The sequence below is a fragment of the Acomys russatus genome, chromosome 26 (genome assembly GCF_903995435.1).
Source record: "Acomys russatus chromosome 26, mAcoRus1.1, whole genome shotgun sequence".
Taxonomy (NCBI): Eukaryota; Metazoa; Chordata; class Mammalia; order Rodentia; family Muridae; genus Acomys; species Acomys russatus.
The window spans coordinates 12,912,131-12,928,434 of record NC_067162.1 but is presented as its reverse complement, the minus strand read 5'-3'; the positions used below and the strand labels follow the sequence as shown (position 1 = coordinate 12,928,434).

General features: G+C 41.4%; 1 protein-coding gene across 1 annotated transcript in view; it reads right to left on the bottom strand.

Annotated features, from left to right (window-relative positions):
* The window catches only part of Lonp2 (lon peptidase 2, peroxisomal), an 86,436-nt gene that overhangs the window by 31,787 nt on the left and 38,345 nt on the right, over positions 1-16,304 (bottom strand). The window contains exons 9-11 of the mRNA XM_051169091.1: positions 15,049-15,199; positions 13,117-13,243; positions 8,426-8,559 (exon numbers count right to left, since the gene is read on the bottom strand). Of these exons, the coding sequence (XP_051025048.1) occupies positions 8,426-8,559; positions 13,117-13,243; positions 15,049-15,199 (412 nt within the window). The remainder of the gene's footprint in view (positions 1-8,425; positions 8,560-13,116; positions 13,244-15,048; positions 15,200-16,304) is intronic.

Below are 16,304 nucleotides of genomic sequence, written 5' to 3'. Positions count from 1 at the left end.
AAATGAGGGGTTTGGCAGGCAAAATAGGCAGTGTTACAGGAGCAGAACATCATAACAAGTTAGTCCTATTGACCTCCCGAAACCAAGACATGACTGTCATTCCTGGGACAGGCAGTGCAGACCCACTTGTAGTAAAGTTACCAGTGGAGCAGAACCCAATCCTCGAGAATCAGAAGTTTAATCATAAACAGGGAGGAACCTAGTTTGTCTTTACTGAAAGATGACTTTTAAGCCTAAGATGGAGGAAGGCTGGTCCTTCAGAATAAAATAAACAAGCTGGTGGGAGAGAGTCTGTTGGATGGCTCCCAAATAGCCTGTCCCTATCGCCTAGCATTCACATCTTTAGTGAGTCCGTTCCCTTTCACAGCCCATCAAAGGTGGTATGTGTAACCCAAAGAATGCGGTACCGGTATTATGAAATGTTGCCGATTCTGCCTCTGGTTTTTCCTGCCTTTCTGACCTAATGTAATAAATATATGCCTCTGGTGGTAAGCCAGTTGCCATGCCTATAGCCCATGGAGAGGCTCCATGGAAAGAAAAGAACTAGCCAACAGGAGGAAACTGGGCATGGCTAACAACTGTGAGTGAGCAGATACTCCCAAGGTGAGCTTGCGACTGCCTGCAGCCTCACTACAAAACCTCAGGACAAGTCCTGAATCACAGCTACTCAGTTACCTTTCCTGTTCCTGGCTTCCTGGTCCATAGAAATCATGAAATAAATGCTTGGCAAGTAGTTCTTAAACGCATGATAAGTAATTTAAATTTGCTGGGTTTGTGGGTAATTTGCTACAAAGTAACTGACAAGTAATTTGAAATCCAAGAGACAAATCCTGTAACAAGTAGAAGATTGCTACAAGACAACAAAAAGGATTTTGCAAAAAGCTGCACAAGGTGGGTATGGCGGCCCAGGCCTTTAATCCCAGCACTTGGGAGGCAGAGGCAGGCAGATTGCTGTGAGTTCTAGGCCAGCCTGGTCTACAAAGTGAGTTCAGGTCAGCCAGGGCTATTATACAGAGAAACCCTGTCTCAAAAAACCAAAAAACAAACAAACAAACAAAACAAAAACCACAAAACAAACAAACAAACACCACAAAGCACACACCTTATTACCACCTAAGATGATCAGACATATTAGTTTTTTATTTTTCTTATTTTTCTGAGACAAGGTGCCTAGGTTAGCCTCAAATTCTTGTCAATGCTCTTTCTTCCTGCCTCTTAAACTCTGGGATTAGAGTGTGACCCATGGGGCCTGACTATATGCTATTTTACATTACCATGTAACAATGTAACTTAGGGCAATAGACAGGAGAATGGAAATCTTCAAACTTGGAGACTAGTCAGAAAGGAAGTTGGAAAAAGAAATAAAAAAGAAGAAGAAGCAGCACCTGATTTTCCTGTAGGAACAGCTTCCTGTTTTGGTTAGGAAGGACTACACTTTAAATACCCACAACATGTTTTCAACTTGAAGAGTCAATGGCAGGAAGCCACCACAAAGAACTCTAGACAGCTAGCAGCCACCACAGGACCAACTCTTCCTGCAGAACTGGGTCCTGAGAGGAGCTCACACAGTGGGTGGGTGAGGTATCACACACAAAGTGCAGAGCAGCACTCCATGACGGCCTCTGGAGCCTGTCCTAAGAATATGAGCTCAGGGGTGGACTCCCGTCCCTTCACCTACTCCACTCCTGTCTATAGGCAAGGCTGAGGCTAGCTGCAAGAATTAAAGTAAGTGAGTGAGAACTTGTAAGGTGCAGAATTAAAATCTTTTCTTCTGATGCATTTTAAATTGTGATGGTGCTTAGGAGGGACACATTGAGGTATTAAGACACAGTATTTACATTAGACAGATTCACTGTAAGTACACCTTCTGGAGGACAGTGGGACCAATACCAAGGGACTAATACAAATCAAAATACACCTCAGGCAAAACAGGATTTACACTGGACTGTATAGTCTGTCCTCAACAGAGCTAGGCTGTGGTCTCGCCAGCCCAGTATTCTGTGGTCAGCAGAGGGATTGGGGGTTTATTGTAGGAAGACAGGCCTGTCTTCATGGAAATAAAATCCAACCACTAGCCTTTTCTCTTTGAAAGCACAGCTCTTATCCTCCTGTGGACTGGGAGATATGCTGCCAAGTTTAAAGAGGAGTGTGCTAACTGGATGAAAGATGTTAGGAACAGTGTCTGCCCAGGAGCACTATGGTGGGATTTGCATCAAATGGGTTACTTACATGCTAGGTGCTGGGTGGCCTAGCCTGCTACTTCTGTCTTCTGGCCAAATGTGCACTACAGACACTGAGCTGCAGTCCTCCAGACCCAGAGTATGTCTTTTTTTTCTTTCCTGACTTGGGGACATGGGCTAGAACTGCACATTGTCACACTGGAGAGTGCTTAGAAGATGTGTTTTCAGTTAGGGATTTAGTTTAAGTGACTCTGAGAAGTTAAGTTGTCAAAACAGCTTTGCCTTCCTTGACAAAGGAGCTGGGAAACTTGCCACTTAAATCCTTCCTAAATGTGATACGCTCCTAACTTAAGCATGTTCAGGGTGGGATCCCAGAAACCCAGGAGGAAAAAATAACTGGAAATCGAAGGTCCAACTAGAAGTGCAACTGAGAACTCATAAGCAAGGGGTCCTATCAGCAGTAAGAACTGCCTTCTTAGAGAACCATATCCTAGCAGTAAAGGACATATTTTAGGAATAAGGTTAAACCAGAAATAGAATAGTCCTAAACGAAGTCTTGACAGTATCAAAAGGACTGCTGGCCCCTAGTGACTGGTGAGCAGAAAATATTCCCCTTTTTAGAGAGCAGTGATTGCTATAGCCTTTATATTTGCCATTATAAGGAAGGGGGGGGGGGAAGAAATCCTAAAAACAGAATAAAGTTTTTAAAAAGAAGAAGAACAACACATCGGGGCGGGGCATAACTCAGTGGTAGATGCCTGTGAGATAGATCCTAGGTTTGACCAGCAGCTCCATACAAACAGAAGACATGAAATAAAGTGAAACAAGACAGAAGCAGACAATAACAAATATACCCACCCAAAAGCAGTAGCAGCCACAACTGGCAGGTGACACAGACAGACTCACAGCTGGATCAGATGGCTGATTGCTCAGTCTGGCACTCTGGATGCCATGCCCAGTATCCAAGAAAACAGGGGAGTGATGGGTTAAAGAGATAAAAAGAAGCCCAGGCAGTGGTGGTGTACTCCTTTAATCCCAGCACTTGGGAGGTGGGGGCAGGAGGATTTCTGAGATCGGAGGCCAACATGGTTTATAGAGCTTGCTCCAGAACAGCCAGGGCTACACAGAGAAACCTTGTCTCAAGAAACCAAAAGATATGATAGATAGATAGATAGATAGACAGACAGACAGACAGACAGACCGATAGATAGATATAAAGACAATTTCAATGAGGAATCCACTGGGGGAAATATACATAAAACATAAATGCACATATAGATAATTAAATGGATATTTCATCAGGATAAATATATGTATGCATGTATGTATACATATACATACACTTATAATTAAATGGTCATTTAAAAAGTAAAAAGCACAATTTCTGAAAATACTAATTCCATAGGTTTAAATAACAAAATACAACAGTTATAAACTGAAAAAGAGGGCAACAACAACAACAAAAAAAACCACAACTGAATTAAGAGAGCTAAATTAATGGGGGAGGGAGACGGTAAGAGACAGGCATAGTTTTTTCTTGGAGTCCCAGTGGAAATGGGAAAAAACGAGAAAGAATATGTGAAAAAAACAACCGTCATAATTTTTCTAAAACTGATGAAAGAACTTAGTCCACTCATTCCAAAAGGCTGGGACGCCCTAAGATGAATATATGTAAACAATTTAAAAAAATCAGACCAGGCAGTACAAGCCTGAAATTCCATCTACTCAGGAGGCTGAGGCAGGAGGGAAGGAGAGAGGGAGGGAGGGAGAGAAGAGAGGTGGCGGGGAGGGAGGGCGAGGGAAGGGGGCAGGGCGTGTGGAAAAAGAAAAGAGAAAAAACTTATATTCTGAGGATATAGCTCAAAATACAGAGCTTGCTTAGTGTGTATAATGCTCTAGGTCCACCTCCCCAGTACTGCAAATAAACAAGACAAGCCACACTTTACCACAGATGTATGGTATGTCTGTTCCCAGCATCCAAGAGACAAGTAAAAGTATTTACTGGAAAATTTGAGAAAGAGATTTAAGAATCACAGGAAGATCAAAGTGGACAGTTTCTCTGTTAAGGCTAGCTTCTGAGGAAAAGCCAGGCATTTCTGTAATTGGGAACGGATGACACATAAGCACCTGAATAAGCAGTCTAACTACAGAGAACTACCTGAGGATGCAAAGCTGGACACATGGAATGTTTGTGTTAGTAAAAGACATGAAAATATCAGAATAAGACTTTTGTCATGTGTTTTTATTCCTCAACCCAACTAGTGCCCCAGGAGGGAAAAGGAAACGGGAATGCCGTAGTACCCAGTGCTTTTATGAAGGCCTTGCTGTCAGCTAACGCGTCAACACTCCTCTCCTGACACGGATCAACCATACCCTCATCTGCCTTCTCAGCCCCTCCACTGCTATGTGGCTGGTTTGTCGCTACAATCTCACAAACATAAAGACAACTGTTGACAGACCAGAGCTGCTGAGTTTGCTCCAGAAAGCTTGTTAAAACCACTGGCGGCTCCTGCCTGTTTTGAAGCTCATGGCCCGAAGTTACTTTTCTTCTTGGCAGTGACTCTGAGCCCAGCATTATTTCTAACATTAAAAATAACTCACCCACAGAATCAGTTGAAATGTCTGAAACAACTGTTTTAAATAAATAGCTCCTACTTTAAAGAAATTATTTTCTAATCAGAAATGCTTAGTTACTGAATTGCATTTGAAGTTTTGGCATGAAAACCTAATGCAGATTCTTTTGTAGAAAATTCCCTTTTGGTTTGTTTGAGGTCACAAACAACATTTGTTATAGTTACATTATATACTTTATATGTTATAATTATATTTCTTGTGGTTATTCTACTAAGTCTGAGGACAGCCTTTATCTCTCGGTATCAAAGCCCCTATGGCTGTGTCTCTGCCTCTGACAAGGACCAGAACCAAAGTATCTGAAAGACAAATGTCTTCTTAACTTAAGAAGGCGCACGCCTTTAATCCTAGCTCACACTCAGGAGGCAGAGGCAGGCGGATCACTTTGAGTTCAAGGCCAGCCTGGTCTAAAAAGCGAGTCCAGTACAGCCAAGGTTACACAGACAAACCCTGTCTTGGAAAACTGGGGGGAGGGGGGTGGTGGTGGTGGGGGGGCGGGAAGGATGCATTTAGGTACCTTAGATAATAGCTTAACTACCCAAATTTCCTTAACTATTTGATCATGTACAAGATAACCTGTAATTAAAAAAAAATAAAATAAAATAACAACAAGAACCCAAGTAAAAACTTTATGTCTAGGGGACAGAAGGTCCTGAAGGGGACAGGAACACTACAAGAAGGACAACAGAGCCAACAAATATGGGCCCAGGGGACCTACAGAGGCTCATGAACCAACCAAGGATCATGCATGGCGAGGACCTAGACCTCTCCATGCAGATGTAGCCAATAGAACACTGTCTCCATGTGAGGCCTGTAATATGGGAGGAAGGGCTGCCTCTGACATGGACCCTGTTGCCCACTCATAGATCACTTCCCCCTGGTAGGGAGGCCATGCCAGCCCACAGAGGAAAAGGATGCAGGCAGTCTTGATAAGACTTGATGGGCTGGGGTCAGAAGGCAGGGCTTCCCCCTTCTGGTCAGAAGGAAAGGATCCCCCTTTCTGAGGACTAGGGGAAGGGGAGTGGGGGGGAGAGGGAGGGAGGGAAGGTGGGACCAGGAGGAGGCAAGAGAGGGGGTTACAATCAGGATGTAAAGTGAATAAGTTAAAAATAAACAAACTTAAATAAAAAATAAAAACAAAACCCTCTTATATCATAAGCAGTTCACAGCTTCTTGAATGAGTTCTTGAATATTTGTTAAGATAAGAACAAATAAATATGCTAATGGGGGGCTGGAGAGATAGCTCAGAGGTTAAGAGCACTGTATGATTTTCCAAAGGTCATGAGTTCAATTCCAAGCAATTACATGGTGGCTCACAACAATCTATAATGAGATCTGGTGCCCTCTTCTGGCGGGCAGAATGCTACATAAAGAAATAAGCTAATGGTTATATGTATGAACATTAAACTCCATTATAATTATGGAAAATTCAATTTAACACCTCTGAATATATTAAAAATTCTAAAACCACCATTTAAATCTTAAACATAATTTCCCAAATGGATACATTTCACTTCTATTATACCACAGATACAACAAAAAGCCAGAGGTTTAGACGGCCGAAGGCTGAGCATGTGAGAGTGCAGGAAAAGCCTAGCTTCTGACTCTTCAGAGTCCAGCGAGAGCCACGCTGTCTTTGCATGGCCTTTTCTGTTCATAGGCATTTGCTCACCTAAGACAGGCTGTACAACTACAATTTCTACAAAGTGGAGTCGGAATATGTCTTTATAATTCTTCTACCAAATTCCACTGAATGCCTACTAAAATGATTGGAAATGAAAAAGTACAAACTCTTAAGGAGGTAAGGATGAAGATAACTGATAAAGGGATGCTAATAAAAATTTGGAAAATATAATATAAACAGAAGAAAATACAATAAAATTGTTGCAGGTTAGGGAAACCAAAAACTTCAATGTCTACAGTTGGGAAGGGTGATCAACAATAAATTGATTTGAGCTATAAATTCCTAAAATGGCTCAACAACTTGGCATATCCCTGAAAGTATGAGCGAGAATCAATGTAGCCTGTTTGCACTGCTATGACAGAATGCCACAGACTAGGTAATTTATAGTGAATAAAAATGTGCTTGACTGGATTTTGGAGGCTGAGAGTCAAAGAGCAAAGCACTATGTCAAGGAAGGCCTACATGCAGCATGGCAGAAAGATCCCATGACAGGAGCTCCTGAGAGACGAGATGAAGGGGACCCAAACTCACCCATCACCAGAAATCTACTACTGTAGAATCAAATCCACTTCCTCAAGATAATGCATTAATCCAGTCCTCATGACTTACTCAGGATAGAACCCAGGGCCTTATGGATCCATGTAAGCGTGCCACCACCGAGCTACCTCCCTAGCTTCTCATCACTTTCTTAAAAGTCCCCACCTCATAACACTGTTATGCCAGAAGCTAAATTTCCAATACAGAAACATGCGAGACCCAAACCATATAAAGGACAATAGAAGTTTTATGTCCTTATAAGAACCCTTGTAAGAGCCAGGGGTGGTGGTGCATGATTATAATCCCAGCACTCAGGGATGCAGAGGCAGGAGGATCTTAGTTAGTTTAAGGCCAGCCTGACCTACAGAGTGAGTCTAGGACAGCCAGAGCTACACAAAGAAATCCTACCTGGAAAGACAAAAAAACAAAAAACAACCAAACAAAAAATCCAAAACAAAACAATTAGACTTCAATATTTACATTCTACATAGCATAACTGTATCGTTTCAATTCAGCTAACATGGAAAGAATGAACCAATGAGGTTCGAGGCAAAGTTCGACTCAGGAGGGTCATGTGAGCACCTACCCTTCCATGTACTAAAACCCCATCTGGTCTACCAAGGCCACTACAAAGTACAGTTCTTCTCTCACATTCACCTAGCTACATTCTGGAAAGAGTTTTGGAAATGGCAGAACTCTAACAAATCTGTTTCATATGGAGTAATTTTGAGTTCCACACCACTGAATGTTACCAAAGCAAGTTTTGGCAAAGTATATAACAACATCCTGTGATGGTGTAATCTCCTTAAAGTTCAGGGGCGGGACGATCGCACACTTTAACTGGGAAACAAAGAAAACACACACATTTGAATAACTGCAATAGCAAGACTCTCTCTAGGGTATTACCGTCAGAAAAGCTTAGGTTTTGGTATTTTCAAAGACAGGCTCTTACTATGTAGACCAGGCTGGCCTTGAACTTGCATCAGCCTCAGAAGTACTATGATTATAGGTGCGTGTCTTCACATCTGGCTTCTAACAACTTTATTTTAAATTATTCAAGTATTTAAAAATTGCCTGCACCAGTCCAAAGAGAAAACACAAAACCCTATGTAAAGTGTACCACTGTAGCAACCTGGAGAAAATTACTCTGTCATTTAAGTAGTAATTCTGAAGAATATATTGAAGAAGAGTTAACTCCTTCCTATTTGTAAAACAAAACAAACAAATAAAAAAATCTTGCAAAACCCACCAAACCTTATGTTATTCCATACTCAGTGGACACATTACTGGTAATGTGTCAAGGACTATCTGCTACCCTCCTCGCTCCACACGCAATGGATAATGCCATTTACCTTTAGCTGCCAGACCAAGAATACCTGAACAAAGCACAAACCTTCTCCATCAGTCGCATCAGAACGGTCCTGCTTGGCCTCCTTATGCTGTCCTTCTGCAACTTTCACTGCAACGGCCCGGCAAATAGCCCCAAACTTTCTGTCTAGAGAACGGACTCCGGCTTCTCTGGTGTATCTGTTACGATAAAAACATTTTACTTTTGGGTGAACATCACCTGTAAATAAATAAAACAGAAACAACCATACTCCACTAAAGAAACAATGTCGACTTGAAAGTTAATTAAAACAAAACAAAACAAAACAAAACAAAACAAAACAAAAAAACAACCTAAGGCTGGAGAGATGGCTCAGAGGTTAAGAGCACAGCTTGCTCTTCCAAAGGTCCTGAGTTCAATTCCCAGCAACCACATGGTGGCTCACAACCATCTATAAAAAGATCTGAGGCCCTCCTCTAGTGTACATGCAGGCAAAACACTGTGTATAAGATAAATAAGTAAATCTTTAAAAAAAAAAAACTAACTTTTCTACACATAACACATTTCATTAAAATTAACACTTTTTAAACATTAAGGTGTCTTTTCAACCACAACTATTTTCTTAGATATAATATCTCAAACTTTTACCCTTTATCTAAAATCCAATCTTTGGCTCTGCAATTTAAACACCTGAAATAAATCTGGCAGTACATTAAATGCCACTTATTTCTTGGTGTTGTATTAAGGAGCTTACTGATCACAATTTGTCAATGTAATTTGGTGCCAAATTTATTGTTTTGAAATACTGCGTAAGGAATCAGAGAAATTGATCAGAGCTTGGTGGCACCTGCAATCCCAGCACTTGGAAGGATCAGAGTCATCCTCATGAGCTGGAAGCCAGCCTGGGCTAATTGGTATACTGTCATACACACACACACACACACACACACACACACACTGAAACAAAACAAAACAATAAAAACAAACAAACAAAAACTCCAACCAACTAACCCAGAAAACTTAATCAAGAAATAGGCTAATGAGTTAGACAGTTCTCAAAACAAGAAACACAAATGGCTAATAAAAACTAAAACAGGCTGCTGGTGGTGCACACCTGCAATCCCAGCACTTAGGGAGGCAGAGGCAAGTGGATCTCTGAGTTCGAGGCCAGTCTGGCCTACAGAGCGAGTTACATGACAGCCAAGGCTACACAGGGAAACCCTGCCTCGAAAAATCAAAAAACCCAAACTAAAACCTAAAACAGTGTTCAACATTCGCAGGCAGCAGGAAATGCAAATTGAAACTGCACTGAGACTTCATCTCACCCAATTAGAACAGCTGTCATCAAGAAAGCAACAGATGCTGGTGAGGATGTAGGGATGCTGATGAGAAGGTAAACCATAGGGAAGTCTGTGTAGAGCAGTGGGTTTCAACCTTCCTAATGCTATGAACCTTTAAGACAGTTCCTCATGTTGTGGTAACCCCTCCCCCCCATCAAAAATTTATTTCTGTTGCTACTCAGAACGTTAATTTTGCCAGTGTTATAAATTATAATGTAAATTATGATATGCAAGATAGCTGATATGTGTCATTTGACTCTCAAAGGGGTCACAACCCACAGGTAGAGAACCACTACTAGACGTTCCTCATAAAACCCAAACTAGACCTACCAGATGGCCCAGCTATATTACTTCGGGGTGGGCACCACAGGTCTGTAAGCCAGCACACCACAGAGATTCCCACACATCCATGTTGACTGTTGTACTAACAGTAGCCAAAACATGAAACACGAAGCCTAGCTGTCCAGCAGCAGATAGGCCAGGAAAAGATGGTACACAGACAGTAGAGTTTTACTGAGCAGCAAAGAAGAATGAAATGATGACACTTGCAGGAAAATGGGTGCACCTAGAGATCACCCAAGTTAAGTTACATAAGCCATGCTCAAAATGAACAAGATGATTTTTCTCAAAGACAGAATCTAGATTTGTGTGTGTGTGTGTGTGTGTGTGTGTGTGTGTGTGTGTGTGTGTGTGTGACATGACAGCAGAAGAGAGAGAGGGCAGAGGGGGAAGAGGACTAAGAGAAGGGGAAAGAGAGAAACTGAGGCATGCAATGGAAGCAGAAGAGGAAATATGTGAAAGGGGAAGGAGACCACAAGGAGAGAGGAGGAGGAAAAAGGAGCAGGCAAGAACAAAAAGACACACACACATGAAAATGTCACAGGAAACTCATTTCTTTTAACCCTAACTAGAAAATTAATTTGAAAATATTACTAGTGTGTCTTCCTCAGCATCAGCTTAGTAACGGAGCTGGACAAAGGACTGCAGGGCTCCATGCTCATTCAAGAGACAACTAATTAGAAAGGCGAAATCTGAAAAGCAAGCCACCAGAAGGGACTGTGCGGAGGGGAGGCAACACTAGAGGCTGTACCCGGCTTCATGCATGGGATGTAAACATCCTGTCACTGATCTGTGACCTCAGCCCGTGAGAAGTGTTACAGAAAGGGAACACTTGGTTTGAAGATGAGGTTAATTTATAGTGTGTAGACCTGAGACCATTTCTTTTTAACTTCAGAAGGATAACTTCCAGAGGCCCCAGATGCCTCTGTAAGGCAGGAGTATAAATTCATAGGACAGTGACTATGAAAACATACAACAATCAGGGTGTGGAGAGAGGAGGGGACTAGAACACCAAGGACCATGACTCTAGGTCATAGCAAGGAGGAAAGGGTCTGGCCATGATACTCTGTCTCCTATGTCTGGCAACTCTAAGTGCCTAGAGCCTAAACGGAATAGTGTCCAGTGCACTGTCTGCTGTTGTATTTTGTGTTAAGCATTAAAAGCAGTAAGAGAGTTCAAGAAAGTCCCTAGTGTCTACAGCTTTTATGAGCTCATGTTTTGATCTAACACATGTATAAGAGGCAGTAATTGGGAACTACAAATAATGAACTCTCCAGCATCACCCTCAGAAGTAGGCAAGCCAGGTGTCTTCTCAAGCATGCCCCCTTTTCAGATGTAGACACTAGCATAAAGGCTCAAGGAGATTGTTATAAGTCCATAGTGATGTCACTGCTGGAAGACTTTGGCTAATCACTCGATTTATTTCTTCTGGCATTATCCACACACTTTATGTCAAAACAAATTAAGAAAAAGAAACTCTTGGGTCAAGTTTAGCCCTTCTTTCTGCATATAACTAAATAGACCTAGGAAAAAGTTGGCACAGACCATCAACCAGTCAGAGAGGCCAAGTATGAAGAGAAAGTTCACGTTTCTTGAAAACAACAGTTACTAGGAAAGGGCTGCTGGAGTTCTTGGCAGACCCCAGTTGTTGGATCATGCAAGCAATCTGTAATAGTGAGCCATGAAAATTGTGAGGTTATGGCCAATATAAATTCCCAATAGGGTCTATTTTTCATTCAAACACATGACCTATAAATGAGATGAAGTAATACTCTACCCAATTTGAGGGTCAATAGGGTGGGGCATGGGACAGACAGGCTCCCTCTATATAGTTCTAGCTGTCCTAGAACTCACTATGTAGACCAGGCTGGCCGCAAACTTAGCCTAGACCCACCTGCCTGTCTCCTAGTGCTGGAAGTAAAGGCGTGTGTGTGCCATCATGGCAGCTTCTACTCAGAAAATTTATGTGGTACTTGTCACAGGCTTAAGCACTTGGCAGCAGGCTTGGGGAAGCACATGCTCTATTGCTCCAGTCTCAAATCAGAAACTTCAAAGATTATTTTTTTAAAAAGTCTCTCAGAGAAGAAAAGAAAAAGATGAACAACCTAAAATGGGTGTCTGAAAGTAGCAGCTTGATTTGAGGGTTTTGTTGTTGTTGTTTTTTCTCCTGAGACAGGGTTTCTCTGTGTAGTCCTGGCTGTATTGGAACTTGTTCTGTAGACTAACTTAGAACTGGCCTAGAACTAAGGGATTTGCCTGCCTCTGCCTTCATGCTAGGATTAAAGGTGTGTGCCACCATATGCATAAAAAAAGCACTTCTTTATTTTTCATGAGTTTGGTTCTTTTTTCTTTAAAGATTTATTTGTTATGTGTACAGTGTTCCGCCTGCATATAACACATGCACACCAGGAGAGGGCACTAGATCTCATTATAGATGGTTGTGAGCTACCACATAATTGGTGGGAATTGAACTCAGGACCTTTGGAAGAGCAGGCAGTGTTCTTAACCTCTGAGCCATCTCTCCTTGGCTCTTAATCTGCTACATTAATATCTTAGTTTGCTATTGTGGCAAAATAGTTCTAGCTCAACAAAGATAATTTTCAATGAAGACAATTCCACATGGTTTCACTGTGAAATTCCTCCTCTTCCAGAGCTAGCCACAGCAATGGCCACTGCTTTTAGCTGCTAGAGGAGTTCATGTTCTGAGATGCCAGCTAACTATTTCTTCAGTGCACAGACCTTCAGTAAATTACTGGCATGGAAAAAAAAAAATTCTATCTTTAGCTGGGTAGTGGTGGCACACACCTTTAATCCCAGAACTTGGGAAACGAAACAGAGGCAGGTGGATCTCTGTGAGTCTGAAGCCAGCCTGGTCTACAGAGTGAGTTAAAGGATAGCCAGGGCTACACAGAGAAACTCTGATTCAAAAACAAAAACAAAAAGAAAGAAAAGAAAAAACAAAAACCAGAAACCAACCAACCCAACCCAAAACCAACCAGCAAACCAACCAAACAACACCCCCCGACCCGCAAAAAAAAAAAAAAAAAAAAAAAAGAACTCATCTTCAAGATGACTGACCTGGTAATGATGGCCAGAGTGGTAAGCTGAGGGATCTGAATTTGCTGAGGAGTCAGGCCGTGTTGTTCCAGCTGCTTAGGGATCAGGTGCCTATGGGCAATCTCTATCTTCTCCTCCTGTGTATACCCTGGAAGAGACTTTGTTCTGTAATTATCCACCAGGCTTCTACAATGCCACATTGTCTTTGGTTTTTAAGATTTATTTACTTTATTTTATATGTATGAATGTTTTGGTTGCATGGATGCTTATGCACCGTGTGTATGCCTGGTATCCACAGAAATCGGAAGAGGGCGTAGGATCCCTTGGAAGTGGAATTACAGATGGTTGTGAGCTACTACGTAGGTGCTGGGAACCAAACACGGGTCATCTGTAAGAACAACATTTGTAGGAACTATCTCTCTAGTTCCCGCTACAGTTTTTTAATGGACTAAATGCAGATTTAATAGATCTGAGATTTAGAATGAACTTAAGTATTATTTCAACTAATACTATAACCAGAATAATGAAATTTAAACTAAATCAGTTTTGATTTTTACTTTCACATTTTATAAAAAAATATATAACATATTTAAGAGACGTTATGTTCTTATTGTTTAAGAAGCCCCTATGAGCACAGATTTACTTTATCTTTACATTCTGTAAGGAAAAAAACCACCTAAACTAATGGTCCCTCTTCTATTTAGTAAACAATGGCTTCAAATATGGGTTGATAAAGCCTCTTTTGGATAGGAAGAAGAGGCTTGAAGACAACACATAGACTAGGGGACAGGACAAGCACAGTTGTCAGAGAAAGAGGCAGCACCACAGGGCCTACCTCTGCAGCCACTGTCCTCATCATCTCACTGCACATCAGGCAGTTCATGGGCTGGCTGCCTTTGTTTGTAGTTCTGGGCAACTGAATCTCATTTGGTTACTTTAGCATTAAAAATATACAAAGGTAGCCAGGCATGGTGGCTAATGCCTGTAGTCCTAGCATTCGGGAGGCAGAGGCAGGTGGATCTCTGTGAGTTTAAGCCCAGTCTGGTCTACAAAGTGAGTTCAGGACAGCCAGGACTGTTGCACAGAGAAACCCTGTCTCAAAAAACCAAAACCAAAACCAAACAAAACCCACAAAGGCAGCGTTTTACTTCACCACATTTTAAAACTAAGTCAAAGAATCTACAAGGTTTGCTGGTAATTGAGACATTCAATGAACATTTACAGATGAGTAAAAGGTTTAGAATGAAAAATATATTGCCACATCTAAAATTAGAATATATTTGCAACTACCCTATTTTCACTACGAGGATACTCACTGATGTTGGATCTCTTTTAAGGCAAAATAATTTTGAGCAAATAAGTAAAAAGGTTAGGATCTGAGTATCACTAAAAACTATTATTATTATTATTATTTTTTTTTTTTTTTTTTTTTTTACACTGCAGTGAAGAGAAGACAGGGCTGGAAAACACAAACAACTGTGTAACTATTTGACACCATCTGTGGGAGGAAGCGTGAAGCCTGAAAGCACTATGAGCTTTTTAGGTGAGAGTGAGGCCAGAGAGCTCCAGGAGAAAGTTAGGAGAGTCAATTACTGTGCAGCATTTGTCTGGGGCGGGGGGTGGGGGGGTGGGGGAGTAGGCACAGCCTTCAAAAACCTTCCAGAGAGAAGCTGTAACTGGGTTTTAGACATTGGTTTTGTATAAATAAATCCTTTTCATCTGCAGTTCTGGGAAGGCAACACTGGAGCTGAATGTGAAGTCGACACTGACTCTGGCTTGATGTCTTCCAGAACATACATGGCCCTTACCTGTCATGGTAGAGACAGACACACTCCTGTTGTTTGACCCTGACTCTACAGAAAAGATGGTTTATGCCCTGTGTACCCTGTGTGCAGTTTCTCAAGATTAAACAGTGACTGATTTTAGCGGGAGTAGATACTATGAACGCCGTACCTGGAACCTGAATGACCTCCATTCTGTCCAGCAAGGCAGGAGGGATAGTAGCAATGGTGTTGGCAGTGGCTATGAAAAGAACTTGGGAAAGGTCAAAGGCCACATTTAGATAGTGATCTGTGAAGTTATGGTTTTGCTCAGGATCCAACACCTAGGAAAGAACAATTAACATTTAAATAAACTTAGTTCCAAAAGAAAGCTCCACCAACTAAAGCCCACTCACTCTTATCAGCAAGGCTGACATTTCTGCTCAACAGAATTAGCTAATAAACACAGGAATAAGGAAAAAAAAAAAAAACCTAGCCTCATATGCTAAATCCTTTAAAGAATGTCACACGGTCTACTATCAAAATAACAGGAAGCACAGGGGGCTTACCAACATAAGACACAACTGCTGCACTGCCGAGCTCTGTCCTCAGATCTCTTTATTACCAGCTCATGTGCATCACAAGTGACCTACACTGCAGAACCACTTTTACTTTTGGTAACATAATTGGAATATAAGGTAAATATGCACATTATTTTCAAATTCTTAGGTAAATTAATAACCAGCAGACTATTCTTCAAAGGTTATCTGAATGTCTGGTATAAATTCTTTACCTGGAAGGGCAATTGCAAATAAAATAAACTTATACAAATTGTTACTGTATTCGGATGTAGCAGAATGAGATACTGACTTAAAACACCAATAAACCTCAAAAACAGTTAACCTGATGCAATAGCTATTTATTTATTTATGCATTTATTTATGTATTTATTCATTTTCAAGACAGAGTTTCTTTGTGTAGCCTTTGGCTATCCTGGACTCGTTTTTGTAGACCAGGTTAGCCTCGAACTAACAGAGATCTGCCTGCCTCTGTCTGTGCAAGTGCTGGGATTATAGGTGTGCCCATCTTGCAATAGCTATTTTAATAATCAGTCTTAATTACCCAATTAATTTAAAAAATTTGTACATGTGTACATGTGTGCATGTGCGTCACAACATGCTTGTGGAGGTCAGAAGGCAGCGTGTGGGAATCAGTTCTTTCCTTTCATCACATGGGTCTAGGTGGCAGCAGGTGTCTCTACCAGCTGAGCCATATCCCTGGTCCCCTTATTAAGTTTCGTATAACTTTACACTTTGTATTAAAGAGATGATCTTCATGTTCTTGCTCATGAACTTCAAGTTACAGGCCCTCGTGTTCACAAGCTACATAGAGCTATACGCTGGCCAACTCCTCAGACATGTTGTAAACCTTCAATACGTTTTCACCCAG